Raw genomic sequence first — 19,091 nt, 5'->3', positions numbered from 1 at the left:
AATTAGAAACAAATTTTCTAATATATATATATATATATATATATATATATATATATATATATATATATATATATATATATATACCTTCCCATGACATTACCTAATACAGTATGAATTAGTTACGATATTCTATAAACAATTATCATAAAAACACTGCTATGTTAATCACGCTTTAGCACTGAGATAAAATGTGTGTTGCATTTTTGACTAGAGCATGATAACTGTTTTCACAACAGGGCAGGAATGTTGTTGTGTTCTATGGGTCTCAGACGGGCACAGCAGAAGAGTTTGCTAACCGCCTAGCTAAAGATGCCAGCCGGTATGGCATGAAAGGAATGGTCGCTGACACAGAGGAATGTGAAATGGTAAAGTTTGTTTGACACCGGTCTTTAGCCTGCTTGTTTATAATGTATGGAGATGCATTACAAGTATGTTTATCACATCCTGACATTTATTATACATGTATATTGTGTACTGATATTTATTGCATATATTTATGTTCTAAAATTTATTATATACTACTCAAAAGAATTTAAGGGTCAAAAATTTACAACCAATAAAGTTTTAGAGTGTATTAGATTGATGATGTAAACTACACCAAAAATTTAATTTATTGTTCCATATTTTACAAAAACCCACAAATAAACGTCACTGTATACAAGAAAGTCACATGACATGCTGTCAAAGTTGAAGGTTGTCAAACATGGATTTTACACATTAGAACATTTGTTTAATAGTGTGTGAATCCACCCCTGGCGTGAATACACTCAACACATCGTTGCCTCATGCTGTTGATCAGACGTCTGAAGAACTCTTGGGGAATGGCCTGCCACTCTGCCATAAGAAGTTGACCCAGATCATGAAGGTTGGCCGGAGGGGCATGGTTATCCCGAACTCTCCTGCCTAATTCGTCCCAGGTGTGCTCTATTGGGGCCAAGTCAGGCGAATATGCTGGCCAATCCATCCTGGCGATACCTTGTTGTCTGAGAAAGTCCGTTACCATCCTGGTGCGGTGGGGTCTGGCATTGTCATCCTGCAGAACTGCCCCGCCGCCAATCTGCTGAAGGCCTGGGAGAACCAACGGCCGGATAATCTCGTTCAGATAGCGGATTCCATTCAGATTGCCATCCACCACAAAGAGGGGGGTCCTGTGGTGGATAGAGATGCCGCCCCACACCATGACGCTGCCACCACCGAACCGGTGACGTTGTCTAACGTTAACGTCAGCGAAGCGCTCCCCAGGACGTCTGTAGACACAAACCCGACCGTCGTTGAACTGGAGACTAAACCTGGACTCATCAGTGAACATCACTCGACCCCACTGAACACGTTGCCACCGCAGATGAAGTGTGCACCAGTGACGTCTGGCCGTTCTGTGACGTGGTAGGAGTGGTGGTCGAACAGCCTGGCGACGGCAGCGTAGATTATTGGCTCTCAGACGATTGCGTATGGTTTGATCAGATACTCGAGTTCCAGTCGCAGTCCGCAGATTGTCACGTAATCAGCGTGCAGTGGTTGTGCGTTGACGTAGAGCCATATTGGTGATGTAGCGGTCCTCTCTATTTGTAGTGCTTCGGGGTCTTCCCGAACATGGACGATTTCGAACAGAATTCGTTGCTTGGTACCGTTGCCACAGTCGGCCAACGACACTCCGACTGACACCAATTTCAGAGCAACATTTCTTTGCGTATTGCCATCCTGAAGCCAAGCAATAGCCCTTCCTCGATCTTCGATAGTCAGTTGACGTCGTACCATTGTCGAATTTGGAGTGTGCACCGTACACGAACGCAAGCTCCAATTATACAGAAATTCAGCATTGGGAACATGGAATACACATGCAAAGCGTGCAAATGAAGCGCTTTGTGAAAAAGCAAGTTATGGGCACTTAGCAGACCTTTCGCTTTCGCCCTAATTTACGTGCAAATGTAAGCATGTTTTCGCCATTAGAACTAGTTGACAGTGTCAATGACAGTGGATTTTAATTCATTTATGGGTTGCTTAGACCCACTTTCGTCAAAATGGAACAATACCATGCGTGACATTATGGTCTACCTAATATAATTGACATTCAGAAAATAATGTCGAAAATATCGTCTGACCCTTAAATTCTTTTGAGTAGTATACATGGTTATATTATATGCTGCAATTTAGTATCTATGTTTATTTTGTGCTGAAATTTATCATATATATTTATTGTGTATATGAATTGGAAAAAATTAATGACTAAAACTTGCATGCATGTTTGTTTTACATAAAGAAATGTATTACATATATGTTAATTGTAATTTGTATATTGATATATATTATGCATATTTATGTTATACTGAAATTTATTTTACAAGTTTATTGTGTACTGAAATTTATCCTATATTTTTATTATAGAGGAAAATGTATCATTGATATTTATAAATATAAATCCTAGACATATTTGTTTTCTTGTAGGAGGATTTAGGACAATTAAATGAGATTGAAAACTCCATTGCAATCTTCTGCATGGCGACATATGGAGAAGGGGACCCCACAGACAATGCTCAGGAGTTCTATGAATGGCTGCAAGCTGGTGATGGAGAACTGGGTGGAATGAAGTATGCTGTGAGTACCAAACAGGAATGACAACTGTTGGTGTTGGCAAACATGCTGAATTGACCCTTGCTAAAAACATGGAGAAATGTCACTTGCTGACCAGTTGTTGAATTGACACTTGTTGACAAGAAGGTTGAATTGACACTTGTTGACAAGCATGTTGAATTAACACTTGTTGACAGCCATGTTGAATTGATGCTTGCAGACAGGCATGTTGAATTGACACTTGTCGGCAAGCATGTTGAATTGACACTTGTTGACAAGCATGTTGAATTGACACTTGTTGACAGGCATGTTGAATTGATGCTTGCTGACAATCATGTTGAATTGACACTTGTCGGCAAGCATGTTGAATTGACTCTTGCTGACAAGCATGTTGAATTGACTCTTGCTGACAAGCATGTTGAATTGACACTTGTCGGCAGGCATGTTGAATTGATGCTTGCTGACAAGCATGTTGAATTGACACTTGTCGGCAAGCATGTTGAATTGACTCTTGCTGACAAGCATGTTGAATTGACACTTGTCAGCAAGCATGTTGAATTGACACTTGCTGACAAGCATGTTGAATTGACTCTTGCCAGCAAGCATGTTGAATGACACTTGCAGACAAGCATGTTAAATTGACACTTTCCGACAAGCATGTTGAGTTGACAGGCATGTTGAATTGACACTTCCTGACAGCCATGTTGAATTGACTCTTACTGACAGGCATGTTGAATTGATTCTTGCCAACAAGCATGTTGAAATGACACCTGCTGACAAGCATGTTGAGTTGACACTTGTCGGCAAGCATGTTGAATTGACACTTGCTGACAAGCATGTTGAATTGACTCTTGCCAGCAAGCATGTTGAATGACACTTGCAGACAAGCATGTTAAATTGACACTTTCCGACAAGCATGTTGAGTTGACAGGCATGTTGAATTGACACTTCCTGACAGCCATGTTGTATTGACTCTTGCTGACAGGCATGTTGAATTGATTCTTGCCAACAAGCATGTTGAAATGACACCTGCTGACAAGCATGTTGAATTGACTCTTGCTGACAAGCATGTTGAATTGATACTTGTCAACAAGCATGTTGAATTGACACTTGATGACAAACATAACATGTTGAACTGACACATTTTAATAACTTTGTAGAAATAGCATCTGTTGACAAATATATGTATGTAGAAATTAAACCTATATCAAGTATGTAGAACTGACACTTACAAGTATGTAAAATATGAAACCCATTGATGATGATGATGATAACTAGTTTAACGTGCCCATATACAACTAGGGTTTCGAACACGTCCATCCCGAGTCCGACCTCCGATAAGATCGGTGGCCTGACTCGGGATGGAAAGGGGGGGGGGGGGGTGAAAATGGGCAGAATTTTGAAAATAGCAATTAGTAAAGAAGTTAATAGATTAAATAAAAAATAAAAAAAAGGTTACAAGCCAAAAATAAAAAAGAATTGACTGCTCGGCCGAATATTTATATAATTTGGAGCATTTTAGAAGGACAGTCCAAAATTAAATAAGAGAAAGAAGAGAGGATCGGACTATTTAATAATATTTAAAAAAAAAAGAAGTAATTTCGACATAAAATTTTGAACACAGATCTAAAAGTTTAAAGTCCGATCGATATGTCCACGTGAGTGGCCTCGTTAAGGCCGTTTGGGTGCACAGCTTAAAGGGACGAGATGGGTTGCATCCCGTCAAGAAAACCCCTAGAATGACAGTCGATAGACGTTGAAGGTGTAGTGCTGTGCGGAAATGCAGATCTTGAGAAGCCAGATCCGTCTGAACGAGAGAGAGAGTATCAGACTAGGGTATAGTCCAGTCGTCGTGGGTTGGTATAGTGGTGCGGATGGGCCCGACTCCGGTAAAAAATACGAGATGGTATCACTATAAAGCAAGGTAAAGTCTAGAAAAAGAGTAGTAGGGGCCCGCTTCCTATTTCTTCTTAGAGTGGGGCGGTCAATCTTCCATTGCCGCATACATCCCAGTAGAAAACTTCATTTCGCTGACAAAAACAACGAAATGAAGGACCCCCAAGTCGAGCACACGAAAGCACATGTATGTAGAAATAACACCTGTTGGCGAGTTAACGATAACACCTGTTCATCCTTTGTGTCACACTTCATTGACCATGAAACACTGCTATACTTCAGATAGATTAATGACATAATACATATTTGAATACTTGCATATTTATTGTACACATTATATGTAGTTTTAATTCCACAGTGACATACACAGGTACATAAAAATAAATTAAGGATATTTTATTCCACATTGGGACCATACTTTTCAGTAATTTGCTAACTGCCATAATGGAAGGTTAATCATGAAGAAGGTGCTTAGCATTCTTTCACCCATGAGATATTCCATTGGCATGCTTCAGGTGCTTGCCATACCCGTAAACTTAAATTGTTATGTTAATCAGTAATAATAGTATAACAATGATTTGAAATAGTTTAATTATTTGCCAAAAATGTAAGTAATTTATCTTATTTCTATTATTGGGGGTGGGGAGGGAGGAGGTGCAGCCCAATGGTAAAGTACTAGTCTGATACCCGATCTGTCTAGGATCAATCCCACTTGGTGGGATTATTGGTTTATTTCTCCTTACAGCCAGTGCTCCACAACTGGTATAGCTGATGTATGTTTTACATTGTCAGTGTACGCTGACTGTGCACCACATTTTGGTGGAGTGTAATCATTTGAAGCTGACGAGAGATGATATATTTGGCAGCAGAGATACTTTGGAATCATTTAAATTCCACCCAGAATTGATTTTGAAGTTTTTAAAGCACTTTAATTTCTATACAAAGTTTTAAAATATACCTAACTTCATATCTGTATTGAATGATATTTTTCCCACAACTCTTTACACTGTGGTCTGACATAATTGTATAAATAATATTTTCATATCCTTACCTTTCTGACACCCAATAGCCGATATGCATTTTTGTGCTGGGGTGTCATTAAACATTTGTTTTATCTTATCAGTGGGATAGTGCATATACAAGAAACAAAGTAGCCCATTGTGTGGTGGCAGCAGGTTTTCTCTTTCATTATCTGTGTGGTCCTTAATCATAGTTTTGATGGCATACAGGGCTTCTAGATTTTTTTATAAAATCCACTAGCCATGGGATCAGTGATTTAAAAAATTTGACCAGCCACAATTAAAAATTCACTAGCCCTACTTTACTTAAGTTAATACAATTTTGACTAAATAATAGTAATAATCGGATATGTCACCTAAAAAGGGAGATAAAGCTTAAAAACACTAATATTGGGGGTTGGAGTTGGGGCAGGATATTTATATTTACAAAATAAACTTAATTGCAAGAATTGACTTTTTGTTTTTCACTAGCCATCAGGCATGACAATATTAGTTTTTACTAGCCCAACACTGAATATCACTAGCCATTGGAGTAGGGCTACCATAATCTAGAAGCCCTGTGGTATATAACTATAAATAAAATGTGTTGAGTGCATCATGAAATAAAAACATTCCTGTCTGCCTTGTTCCTTTCTTTTATTGATGTTTGTCGTTTATGCAGGTATTTGGTCTGGGAAACAAGACATATGAGCATTTCAATGCTATGGGGAAGTACGTTGACAAGAGGCTGGAGGAACTGGGAGGAACACGCCTTACGGAGCTAGGCGAAGGTGATGATGACGCCAAGTAAGATTTTATATTTTCTGAGATCGGTACATTCACATTGAAGGCCATTTACAATCTTCCACATTTTTATGAGCTTACATTTTTATGAGTTTTTATTAGTAACCCGTTCCTATCTAAAAGCTTATTGGTCTTGATAAACGTTTCTATCTCGAAGATGGCGTCAGCCTTAAAGTTTTGTGTTTATATCAGTTTCTCACAAACTATAAGACCCAGATAAGTGAAACTTATAATGGATGTCATCACAGTGCACCAAAAATGTTTATGATAGGAGAGAAATTAATTCTGCAGAATTCTTGTTGAGACCGGTTTGATTAAGGACAAGTTAAACCCTGCATTAGTGTGTCTGAGACTTCATAAATTTAACATTCCTTTCTTTGGTAGTATTGAGGAAGACTTTGTCTCCTGGAGAGAAAAGTTCTGGCCGGTTGTATGTGAGAAGTTTGGAGTTGAGGCCACTGGAGATGATGTCAGGTATTGCTAGCTTGTGAAAAGCATTATGGCGGGACCTATATACAGAACTTCACATATGTTGTTTTCGCTTCGTATTTATTGCACAAGTTTATTTTGCGCAAGAATATATACTACGAGACCGCATAGCAGTCGAGTGGTATGTTCTTTCGCAAAATAAATGAGTGCAATAAATAGGAAGCGAAAACAACGTATGTGAAGTTCTGTATTTGTTACATACCTTCTTTTATGTTTTACAAAAACTGTTTTTAATTTAACGTCATAAGAACACTTTGTTAAATCTATGATCAAAACTCCTTTTATGGATTCATTTAACGTTAAGAATCATATTCTGTGGTAGCCTTGTGTAATGTTTCAAATTCGATATGACGTCATTTGTAAATCATATATGACGTAAGTAAATAAAAGGCACTAACTGCAGTAAAAAAAAAGAAGGAAATTCCCCATTTAAAAGTTCCGGTCCAGATTGCACATATGTGCGATACAGGATAAATTTATTACACGGTTTCAAAAGGCCTTTATCACTATAGTAAGATTGAATAGGTATGTAATACATTTTATTACTCAACTAGATCTCTGTGAAATGATTGTTTTGTTATCTCAAGATACTGTAGGGTAATGGACCATGAGCAAGTGAGAAGGTGTAATTGCAGACTTCTCAAGATGATTGATGTATATAAGTAATAGTTGCTTAAAATCCGCATAAAATTTTCTGTTTATTATAACTTTGATCATTTTACTTTTATTCTTAAAAAAACACTCCATAAATCAATTGTAATTGGTGTAATTGACCAATGATGTTGTTTTGTAAGTGATACTAGTTATGGCAAAGCAACTGTTTCTAGAAACATTATACTGCTTGAGAGAAAATGTCCACCTGTTATTTTCATTAGTTAGGTGATTGATAACACTAGCATTTCACTGATATTTTCAGATATTTCATTCACTGAATGTTATATAATAAATGGATCTATTTACACTATAGCTGTACCGATATACGTGTGTACTGTAGGTTTGATAATGTTTCCAATCGACATGTTTCAGTATCAGGCAGTATCATTTGACAGTTCATGAAGATCTTCAGGGCTTGAAGGTGTTCACTGGCGAAATTGCAAGATTTGGGTCTTTCAAAAATCAAAAACCGTGAGCATTCCAGATTTCCACTTTATAGTGTTTGTTCAAAATTTGTCTTTGATAATATCTTTGTGTTTTCTCATTATCATTATGTTTTGAAGAGTCGGCTGAACAAAGCCAGTTTCTTTATCCTAATTCTGATACAAAGTTTCTTTTGTTTAACGACACCATTAGAGCATATTGATTTATTAATCATCAGCTATTGGATGAGTTCTGATACATACAAAAAATAAGAAAAATAGGTTGATTTGTTGTTCGAGCATAATGTAACATGGTGGTAACAATCTTGGCTTAATAATGTTTTTAAAAGTTTGAAATTTATGTGGAAATGTTTTAATGGTTTTTCAGAGTATCACTTTGTAATTGACTTATGCGAGCAGAAGCTCTAAATAATTTAAAATAATGTTTCTGGTGTGTTTTTCAGACCGTTTGATGCAAAGAACCCATTCCTGGCTCCTATGACAGTCAGAAGAGAGCTACACAAGGGAGGCGACCGCTCCTGTATGCACATCGAGCTCGATATCACGGGGTCCAAGCTAAGGTGTGCAGTGTAGTTTGAAAACACAAACTGACAGTGTAAAACAAGGTTCACAATCTTCACCTTGCCTTCTTTCTCCTGTATTCTGGCAGTTACTGTGAGGGAAAGAAGGAAATAGAAGTCGTGTAACCAAAATAGGTACCATTGACATATCGGAAGATTACAGCAATTTGATAGGCTGTTGGCATTTTTAGATCAGTCCAGAAGATGGGGGTTAAATGTTTTGTGAGGTCTTATTTATTCAAGAATTTTTTTGCAGTTTGATACTAGGGCCTCCACGAGTCCAAAATATTGGACTCTAGTACTCAAGGGTCAAACTCGACCCGGACCCGAGTACCCGACACTAGACGATAATGAGACTAAGGAATAAAGTAAAATAGCATTATGCATCTTAATTCCAGTGCTGAACATGGATGCCAAATCATGCCATTGATAATACTGTATTCCACACATTCCACTTTTGTTTCCCTTCATGTCTCATAGCCCATTAATGTAACCAGCGGCAAGCATAATGATAAAATTACATTAAAAAATATAATTAAATGAAAGTTGTCTTCCTTGCATGGGTACTTGAATCGTGTGAACGGACTTGAGTCTTACTAGACTAGGCCCGTGCCCGAGTAATGGTGACTTCAATAACAAAACTGAAATCACTATTTCAGATAAGCTTCTTTTTTGTATCTTGTGTTTGCTTTTGTTGGTATACAAGACAAACCGGCATCACTGGAACCCAGATTTCTGTGTAAACCAGCATGGTCAGAGAGTCTCGTTCAGTGACAATAGCTTGGGTCAAACCTATAAAATCAGGTACATTTAGTCGAGGCTCCCTTGAATCTGCTATGGACAGAGTCCACTGTAGATACAGTAAATTGCCTTCTAAACCGGACACTCAAAGGACAGTAAAAAGTCTGTTTTTAAGGGATATCCTGTTTGAAAAGTTTCTGTTCTGTATCACTATTTCAAAAGGGACCATGAAACATGCCAGTTCTGATGGAATTCTGCTTTACTGAGGGCCCACTTTTTGAGGGGTTTCACTATATCTTATAAAGTCTGTTTAAGATTATGTTATTTGCAGCTAAATCAGACTAAAAGAATAAACCTGCTTGTTGAATGTGTATATGTTATTTGCAGCTAAATCTTAACTGGATGTGTAAACTTTCTTGTTGAAATGTGTATATTATCTTGTATGTTATTTTCAGATACGAGGCTGGTGACCACGTGGCTGTGTACCCAGTGAATGACTCAGCTCTTGTTGATGCCATTGGGAAACGACTCGGTGTGGACCTGGACACTGTCATAACGCTCACAAACGTTGATGGTATTTTAAACATAATACACTGAAATGTTTCTTGGTACCAACATCATTGGACAAATGAGAACATTTTATTTGGACAATATTTTGATTAAAAACTTGACCAACTCATAAACATATGTCCCAACTCAACCTTTTTTAACAATCATTTTCATCATAATATATTAAAAGTTACTCTGTATTTGAGAAATGAAATAGAATGGTAATTAGATCATTTGTGACCATTGACTGTCTTCTGATATTTTGTCCTCAATCGCAAATTTAATTGGACATAACAGTGATTTTTACTTGCTGTCATTTGTTTATTCCGCAGTTCATAATAAAAGATTTGAAACTTCATTTTGTTAGGGATAGGACCGCTTATTAAAAACAACTTCTTTGCTGTCCACCTACACATCACAATCTTTGTTTCTCCAGCCACAACAGGAAGGAAATGATTTATTTAATGACGCACTCAACTCATTTTATTTATGGTTATATGGCATCAGACATCTAGTTAAGGACCACCCAGATATTGAGACAGGAAACCTGCTGTTGCTACTTTATGTGCTACTCTTTTTCCATTAGCAGCAAAGGATCTTTTATATGCACCATACCACAGACAGGGTAGTACATTCCACAGCCTTTTTGTGGTGCACAGGCTGGAACAAGAAATAGCCTATGGGCCCACCGACGGAGATTGATCCCAGCCCGACTGCACATCGAGCTAGCGCTTTACCACTGGACTAGATCCCACCCCAAGCCACAATGGAATGTGTTTTTATGTACTTAGATTCTCGTGAAACATTTACACATTCACAACATTAGTCAGTCATTTCTTTTCTACTTGACTCAAAAATGCTATTTTTTCCACTGGAACATGGTCAACATGGTCAATCGGGTCAATCGTGTGACATGAATAGAGGCCTCATTCGAAGAATTTTAGCCATCCTATTGGCTGTTGGGATGTTCGGACCAGTCCATTGTTCCAGGGGGGGAAATGCCATTAGTTTACAGTCAGGTTAAGTATTCATGAAAAGAGAAAACAATGCAAATTTTGAACTTTTTTTTTTTTTGGCAGAAGAAGCCAGCAAAAGGCATCCTTTTCCAAACTCATGTAGTTACCGCACTGCGTTGTCACATTACCTGGACATAACAAGTCCACCACGCACCCACATCCTGAGAGAACTCTCCGAATACACCACTGATCAGAAGGATAAAGACTTCCTTATGCTGATGACATCTTCCAAAGAAGAAGGAAAGGTATCTTCAGATAACAAACTTCCGGATCGTAGTGATTCATCCCTGGTTAATTTTTAAGTAGCCTTCAAGTTTCCTGAAATTGTAGGTTTTTTTAATTCATTATCAAGAAGTATAGAACAATGTTTAACTGCATTCTTGTGCTTCTTTCACAACAGGTAAATAGGTCACAGATTTATGTTTACAAAGACCATAATATCCCCCAACATTTTAATGATTTAATAATTATTTAGTTTTTAGCCTCAAGAGATGATCTTCTAGATTTGCTATGGACATAACGAGTACCGTGGTTATGATTATCATATGCTGCTATGTTAATATAGTGCAGTAGCTATTCGTGAATGTTTCATTACCTATTGTCTTACCTATGTATTTTTCTTTTCTGTTTTTGTTTTGCCAGAGTTTATATTTAGAGTGGGTTGTAAGATGTCAGAGAAACATCCTGGCAATTTTGGAGGATCTGCCCTCATTGAATCCTCCACTGGATCATATATGCGAGTTGTTACCACGGTTACAATGTAGATACTACTCCATTTCATCATCTCCGAAGGTATGTTAAATAATCTAGTCGTTATTTCTACAATAGTGAAGAGGTTTGACATTTGAGTAGGTTTGAAATCATTAAGTGATTGGTTGGTTTAATGTTTATAATCGTGTAAGTCTTTGGGAATATAATTCAGTGGTAGATCATTTCCTTGTGATGCGGTGGATCACAGGATTGATCCACCTTCATTGGCTATATTCATTTGGGCTTTTCCCATTCCATCCCACTCTCCATGATTGGCATATCAGACTGGGATTTAATACCAGTCTGTAACTGTAAGAAATATGAATAACTTATTTTCTGCTCTAGACTTTCTTTTCTCTCCAAACCTTGTTACACTTGCCATACATCAGTCAGCTAATGGTTTTGTTTAAAATATGCAGAGCTGTTATGTAAGAAACAATCCTTTTCGTATCAAGTATAATCAGTCTTCCATTACATCAGATGTAATGATTCTTTGCATTTATTCTCTTTTGATTTTTTAACTGGACTTTCTTTTGTTTGTTTTTTACTATGATTGATTTTAGCTTCTAAAAACAGTGCACAATTACTGAACCTAATATGGTGTTGGCCCATCTACATCTAATCTTTCATTAGTAAACTCACAACTAACTGGAAGAATTTAATAGATGAATGATAAAATGCTGCCATTTTGTTTTCAGGTCTACCCACACAGTATTCATATCACAGCTGTTGTGATAGACTACACCACCAAGACAGGTCGGCCACTCAAAGGAGTTGCCACCAACTGGCTGAAGGAGAAGCAATTGACAAATGAGGTGAAAGCGACTGTTCCCATATTTGTGAGGAAGTCGCAGTTCCGTCTGCCCTTCAAAGCGAGTACCCCAGTCGTTATGATCGGTCCAGGAACCGGGTTCGCGCCATTCAGAGGATTCATTCAGGAGAGAGATTTCGCGATGTCAGAGGGTTTGTGTGTTTTCTTTGGTCTTGAAACACCGAGATGAAAATTTCTTGGACAAAATATCTATAAAACTTTGTAGTGTCTTGACAAGTTGAGGTTATGGTAACCGTTTCTCCAACAACAAGGACAGGAACAGTTTATCTTGTGCTAAATTCCTGACTTCCTGAAAAATCTGTAATTTGTTTGTTTTTTAATCCCTAAAGAGGTCTCCATTCCGTTTAATGTGAGTCACAGACCATTACTTATGTGATTTGTCCGAGTATGCTGACTTGAGCCCATTTTTATAACTCAAGACTTAACAAAGTGTCTATTTACTGTCAGACTATGTGCTACTGACAGATGATTGTGCCTCTTCTACACTATCGTATGTTTCTAGCATTACAGGTTAATATACTTCTCCATGTCTTATATCTTTTAAGTGTTGTGTAGTTTACAGACGTGATTTCTTTATTCAGACATTCAACATGGGAGCAGTTTAATTGAGGAGTATTTTTTATATGGTATATTTTTGCCATACATCAAGTCCCTAATTTCAAGCTGTAAAACATAAAATTTTTTATTTATTGACCCATTTATAAATTAACCCATGAAAAACAGCTTCGAAATCTCTAAATAATTTTGTATTTTCAGCAAATGAGAACAATATTTGAACAAAAGATAATTATTTAGGAACTTCAGCTTTGAACATTAGTATCCCATTTCAAATGAGATCTCCTCACAACAAAAGAAAATATGTCCTTTGTAGATGGTGAAGACTGTTTCCCTATTTATATAATTCAAGGGATGAATTTTGGAAGATTTTACAAATAAAAATAAAGGCTTGACATTTATTTACAGGTAAACCGATAGGCAATACGATCCTGTATTGCGGCTGTCGTCACAAAGCTGAAGATTTTCTGTACAATGAGGAACTGGAGGACTACCTTGGCAAGGGAAGCCTCACCAAGATGCACACAGCGTTCTCACGGGACCAGCCTCAGAAGATTTACGTACAAACCCTTATGAAACAGAACAAGCAAGAGTTATGGGACTTGTTGGAAAATGGTGGCCATGTGTATGTTTGTGGGTAAGTGGAGCAAAACCAGTTTAGGTCATGTAGGATTGGTCATGTTCACAAAACTGACATGGAAATTTTTTCCAAATATTTGTCTTTGTTTCAAAGTGCCATTATTTAGCCTTTTTATGGCGGCAGAAATTAGAGAGGCAGTGTGCTCATTACTGATTACATTATACATTGGCTCATTACTAGACAACACTGTGACCCTCTATATATCCAGAATTCAATAAATATATGGTCCTATATATCACATGTGAAAAAGTGGCATTTTCCATCTAGTAAACATTTTATGAATTGAATTTGTGCTTTGTTGAATTTTGTAGTGTATTCTTCACTTTTAATATTATTATGCCATGTTAACTGATACTGTTTATTTTATATTTACTTTCCACCACCACCACCACCACCCCCCCCCTCCCCCCCCCCCCCCCAAATGTGAACATTAAGCTAAGTGAATATCTTTTCAAAAGGCATTTATAATTTTGGTTTAAAATGTTTTTAGGTGTATGATGTAATATAATATTTTCAATTTAGAATTTGTGATAATTTTATGTCTTGACTGTAATTTAGTTTGTACCGATATCTGGAAACCCACATTAATGGACAGTCATATGATAAAACGAAAGAGCCACTCTGTAAATGTATTCAGTTGATTCAGCTTCCATATCTCGACAGTCATAATCCAAAACAATGTGTTGAAAATTAAGGCAATTTGCTTCATTTAACCGGATGCCGCTAAAACAATAAATCCTTTAATATAAACCAAAAAGTAACTTACTCTGTGCACACTTACCGTGACCTGCCAAGACCAGTTAAGTAATTGACACCAAAATGGCTGCAGTTTAAAGGTTTCACACCTTTTTGTGATCAAGCAACAAGTTGAATGACACCCCCCCCCCCCCCCCCCCCCCCCCCCATCTCTATTAATTTATATGGCTTTTTTCTAAATGTTTAGTGTCTTAAATATATTCACAATTCCATTTAGCACAAATCATTTATCTAGTGTATATTTAATTTGAGTTTTTATGATGTTTTTGTGGCATATCAGTTGATTGTTTTATTGCATGTAATCATTTGAGCCAAATGGGTACATATATTTCACATGAAAACTATATTTTCCATTGTGTGTTTCAGTGATGCGAGAAACATGGCGCGGGAAGTACATGCTTTACTGGAGGAGATCGTGAAGGAAAAGGGCAACATGGACTCTGCCAAGGCGGCAGATTACATAAAAAAGTTACAGTCAAAGGGACGCTACTCTTGTGATGTCTGGAGCTGAAACACTGGCATATATTTTATGACCCAATGTTAACATGATCATTTCATTCACAAATTCCTGTTAGACTGTAATCAGTTTGTATATACATATATATTTTTTATAAGTGATCGCAAGCCTTCATTATGACATTTTTGTTTTTTTCTTTAGAAAATTGTACAATATTTTTAATATATTAAATGCTGTGTCAACAAATTGTGCTAACAGGCTTTGAATGGTGAATAAAATTAGTGTGTTTAGGATAAAATATTTTATAATCAAGTTGGATTAACTGAACAATAGTTTTATCATGTAAACAAATTATATATATAGAATGAATGAATTCAGTGTGTATATTTGTAATGTGTCCATTTTAAAAATCACTAGTGCTTTATGAATATTTTAAACATATTTTGATTAGTTTTTTCAAACAAAGTGGTGTATTTCATATTATGATAGACCTATGTTTACGGGTATAAAAACTGGTATAACTGTATTATCTTATGAAATATTCTTGCTTTTGTTGCCAATAAAAACAAGTAACCCAAACACCCGTTAACCATGTTCCATGTGATATTTATAGATTATTAAATAACCTTTCCATTTGCATCAAAGTTATGTCCAGAGTTAAATAATTTTCAATTGTTATCAGCTTTGGTGATAAAAAGTTGAATTTTTTTTTTAACAACACTTTGATTTATTAATCCCATACCTGTCCAACCACAGGTGATTTAGGTTTTGTCACTATCCTTCCTTTGGTCGATCTGTCTGGGGTTTTGTCTTGTCTGTCCCACATATAGTTTTATGAATGTTTTTTTTTTCACAATGCCTCAAGATGTGGAGCTGACATTTTGTGTACAGCTTTATGGTGCACTGTTACATATAACAATTGACTTTCATGGTAATGTACCCATTTTTCACTGTTATGGCCCGAAATTAGGAGATAATGAAAATTTGTTTTCCAAAATTATTTTGCAATGCATTAAAGAGACATACCCTAGTTTCAACCCGTGAACATTAACACTAAGTTTAGTTAATCTACAAACCTGTAACACATTTGGATAAAGTTACAATTGAGAAAAACATGACTTTGTGACTTTGAAATGGTGAAATACCCTCTAAAACTCGACTCCATAACTGTTACTTCTCAAACGCACGTGCGTTTAAAAAAATATGAGAAATACATTTTGTGATATTAAAAACACCAGGAAGTCCAAAAACACTTCGAATGTATGGAAATTGATAATCTAAACCATAACATCTAAGTAAAGTATGATTTCAGTTATCAAAAACGGCTACAATAGTAAAGAATATAACTTAGTGTTTAAAAACTAGGGTATGTCCCTTTAAGATATTGAAAAAAAAAAAATGTATTTATCATGTACTGTTACAGATCAAGTTTAACTTTTATGGTGAGTTATGGTCCTTGAACTTTGGAGATACAAAAATGTGTTGGGCCTGGTAGGGGACATGCATTGCTTTAGCAGTACTCTCAGAATGTTTGTTAATCATTGGCTATTAGATGTGCACTTTTCCATAAACAGGGCAGCACATACAATGACCTTTGATATACCAGTTATGGGATGGTAAAAAGAAAAAAACAGTCAGAGAATGGGTCCACTGAGGTTCGATCTTACTACCAAAGAATCTCAGGCAAGTGCTCTACTAACTGAACTAAGTCCCACCCCCACTTTAGTGACAAACAAAAATTATTTTATTAAGGACATACCGATTTAAAATGTTTGGATGTATTTGGATAAAGTGATATTGATAGGCACATTGCTTGATGAGTTCATGGAATATAGTCTAAGAATGAACTTGCTTATGACAAGTTTATCTGAATAAACTTATTGAAAGAATCTCAGGCAAGTGCTCTACTAACTGAACTAAGTCCCACCCCCACTTTAGTGACAAACAAAAATTATTTTATAACGGACATACCGATTTAAAATGTTTGGATGTATTTAGATAAAGTGATATTGATAGGCACATTACTTGATGACTTCATGGAATATAGTCTTAAGAATGAACTTGCTTATGATAAGTTTATCTGAATAATGTTTTGTTTTTTTGTGGGTTTTTTGAAAAGACAAAAATTAGCATTTTCGTGATATGGATCTCCAAATATTTTATTTCTGTTTGTTGGTGCTAGATCACATTAAAATGCCTCTTTTTATTTTATTGAATATTGATTTTATTTTCAAACACACTCCCACATGCCAGATTTTATCATTTGATGGTGATTTGAAGAAACTAATGATAGATTCCAGGTGACTAGGGTAGAGGAAAAGCTACTCTTCTGAAATATATGTACATAGTACAGTAACATTAGGTGTGTGCCACATTCTCCACTATATTAATCAAAAGACTGAACTATTTCCCAGATGGACTGTATTAAACTGCTGGACAATACAGCTGGTTTATGGTGGAGTAATTTTATTTATATTTTTATTATATATATATATATATATATATATATATATATATATATAGATATATATATATATATACTCCACCACCATAAACCAGCTGTATTGTATATGTATGTATATATATATATATATATACACGGATATCTAAGCTGTTAGTTTGCACCCACTGAAACCAACTCCAGCTATTTCAGCACATTTTTACAACTAATTATTTTCATTTTATTTATAAAGTCATCAGTTTGTAGAGCACATTAAATCCTCTTTTTTTCCAATTTAGTCGATACATTGCTGTTATTTACTACTCAAATAATTTGCAATTTGTTTTTCCAACGCATCAAATTTTTCAATTTAATGAGACATTTTGTGATTCCTTCCTCTTGTTTTGTTGGTTGAGAAGGCTGATGGAAACATTAAAATGTTTACCACTAATGTCTCATTTCAGCATTCTGTGGTCTTCTCGGTAAATAAGCATAGTTTTATTTATTAAATGTCCTTTATTTATTGCCAAGTTGTACTGTATGTAAGTAATCAATTGGCTAAGGAAATTGACCACTGTTTTTTTTTATGAAGTCTTTCACAGTAATGTATTATTTTATTAGATGACAATATAATACTGTATATCTTCGTCTCAGTAGATCTCTGCTTTAAGTCGGGTCCTTAATTTCAAGCCCTGAACATTTTAATTTTTTTTATTGACACCTTTATACATTGATCCATGAAAAGCAGCTTAATAATAACATATTTTTTATTTTCAGTAAATGATAATCATGAATGGCCAACACTTGCAATATTTGACCTAAAGATAATTATTTCAAGAACTTTGGCTTTTCACGTTGTATTCTTATTTCCATTCAAATCAAATCTAGCATCAAAAGAGAATGTGTCATTGGAAGATGGTGAAGGCTGTTACACTGTTACCTGTACAGAATGGCATTGGGCACAGGTAACAGATCACTATGGATACCAGTGTATATCTGAAAGCTGAATTCATCCACCATTTTTGCAATGTAAAGGATACTCCGTTGTAGAAACTAAAACTAGTTTTCACGCCACATGTGATTCTTTGACAGTAATGCCAGTAGAGATCAGTCTAAACTGTTTCAGTGCAAGCTGAATGTGCATATGTTGCCAACTTGGCACTTATATAATGTATGTATATTTTGTACAAAAGATGTTTGAACAACGATTAATGCCATTGACCATAATTCAGCATAAACATGGGCAACATTGTCTGCAGTTAGTAATTGTTTTGATTTTAACTAAATGAGCTGTTGTCTTGGCATGTGAAATCGTATGCCTTTTCCAACCAAAACTGATCTACACATAATGCACCCCCCCCCCCCCCCCCCCCAAAAAATAAAAAATTATAAGAAATTAAATTATGCAATGGTCATAATAAAAATACCTACAGTATCTTCTCCACAATGGTCATTTTTTTAATGTGTAATTTTCTGACCCTCTTGTAAGTTGATCCCAAAGTTTGTGAAATATTTTTCTGAAAAAAAGGGACTTATAGATGAAGATATATGGTAATCTGTGTTGATTTTTTTTATTCGTGTTCTGTAAACTTGAATGATCACATCAATCGCATTCAAATCTGTCCATTCAAGAATTTATATAAATAAAACCAAAGTGCATAAAATATTAGAAAACGTTCTTGTTTGTTATTTTACTTATACAAGACATTAACTTTGGTGACAGGGTGAGCTTTTTGGTTCTTTCTCTTCATTCCCAATCCTGACATTTGATTAATAGCGTTTGGCTCAGGATTTAATATTTAATATCTAATACATTTTAATTTCTTTTTGTTTGAGGGTGTGAGGAAAATAAAAGTATTGTTCCAGTGTAGAGAATATTTACTTTTTTTTTAAACTTCAAAAGAACTGGTTAAACTTTCTCAAATCAGTTATGAATCTTTCAA

General features: G+C 35.9%; 1 protein-coding gene across 1 annotated transcript; it reads left to right on the top strand.

The window, feature by feature from the left end:
* The first annotated feature begins 234 nt into the window (after positions 1 to 234).
* Positions 235 to 15,297, top strand: LOC121369338 (NADPH--cytochrome P450 reductase-like). The gene is made up of 12 exons (XM_041494334.1): positions 235 to 365; positions 2,443 to 2,592; positions 6,145 to 6,269; positions 6,651 to 6,740; positions 7,782 to 7,880; positions 8,296 to 8,412; positions 9,609 to 9,727; positions 10,782 to 10,963; positions 11,361 to 11,510; positions 12,167 to 12,431; positions 13,264 to 13,492; positions 14,618 to 15,297. Exons 1-12 carry the CDS (start codon positions 327 to 329, stop codon positions 14,760 to 14,762), a joined length of 1,710 nt encoding a protein of 569 aa, XP_041350268.1. The 5' UTR covers positions 235 to 326; the 3' UTR covers positions 14,763 to 15,297.
* Positions 15,298 to 19,091: the final 3,794 nt, after the last annotated feature.

This window comes from Gigantopelta aegis, chromosome 3, assembly GCF_016097555.1.
Source record: "Gigantopelta aegis isolate Gae_Host chromosome 3, Gae_host_genome, whole genome shotgun sequence".
Lineage (NCBI taxonomy): Eukaryota > Metazoa > Mollusca > Gastropoda > Neomphalida > Peltospiridae > Gigantopelta > Gigantopelta aegis.
This window is presented reverse-complemented; position numbering and strand designations above follow the sequence as displayed.

Bases quoted from the DNA above. Each gene is read 5' to 3' on its own strand.
- LOC121369338 (XM_041494334.1), top strand. From the start codon at position 327: ATGAAAGGAATGGTCGCTGACACAGAGGAATGTGAAATG. The intron at 10,964-11,360 runs GTATCTTCAGAT...TTGTTTTGCCAG, and splicing joins CTTCCAAAGAAGAAGGAAAG to AGTTTATATTTAGAGTGGGT. The intron at 12,432-13,263 runs GTTTGTGTGTTT...ATTTATTTACAG, and splicing joins AGATTTCGCGATGTCAGAGG to GTAAACCGATAGGCAATACG.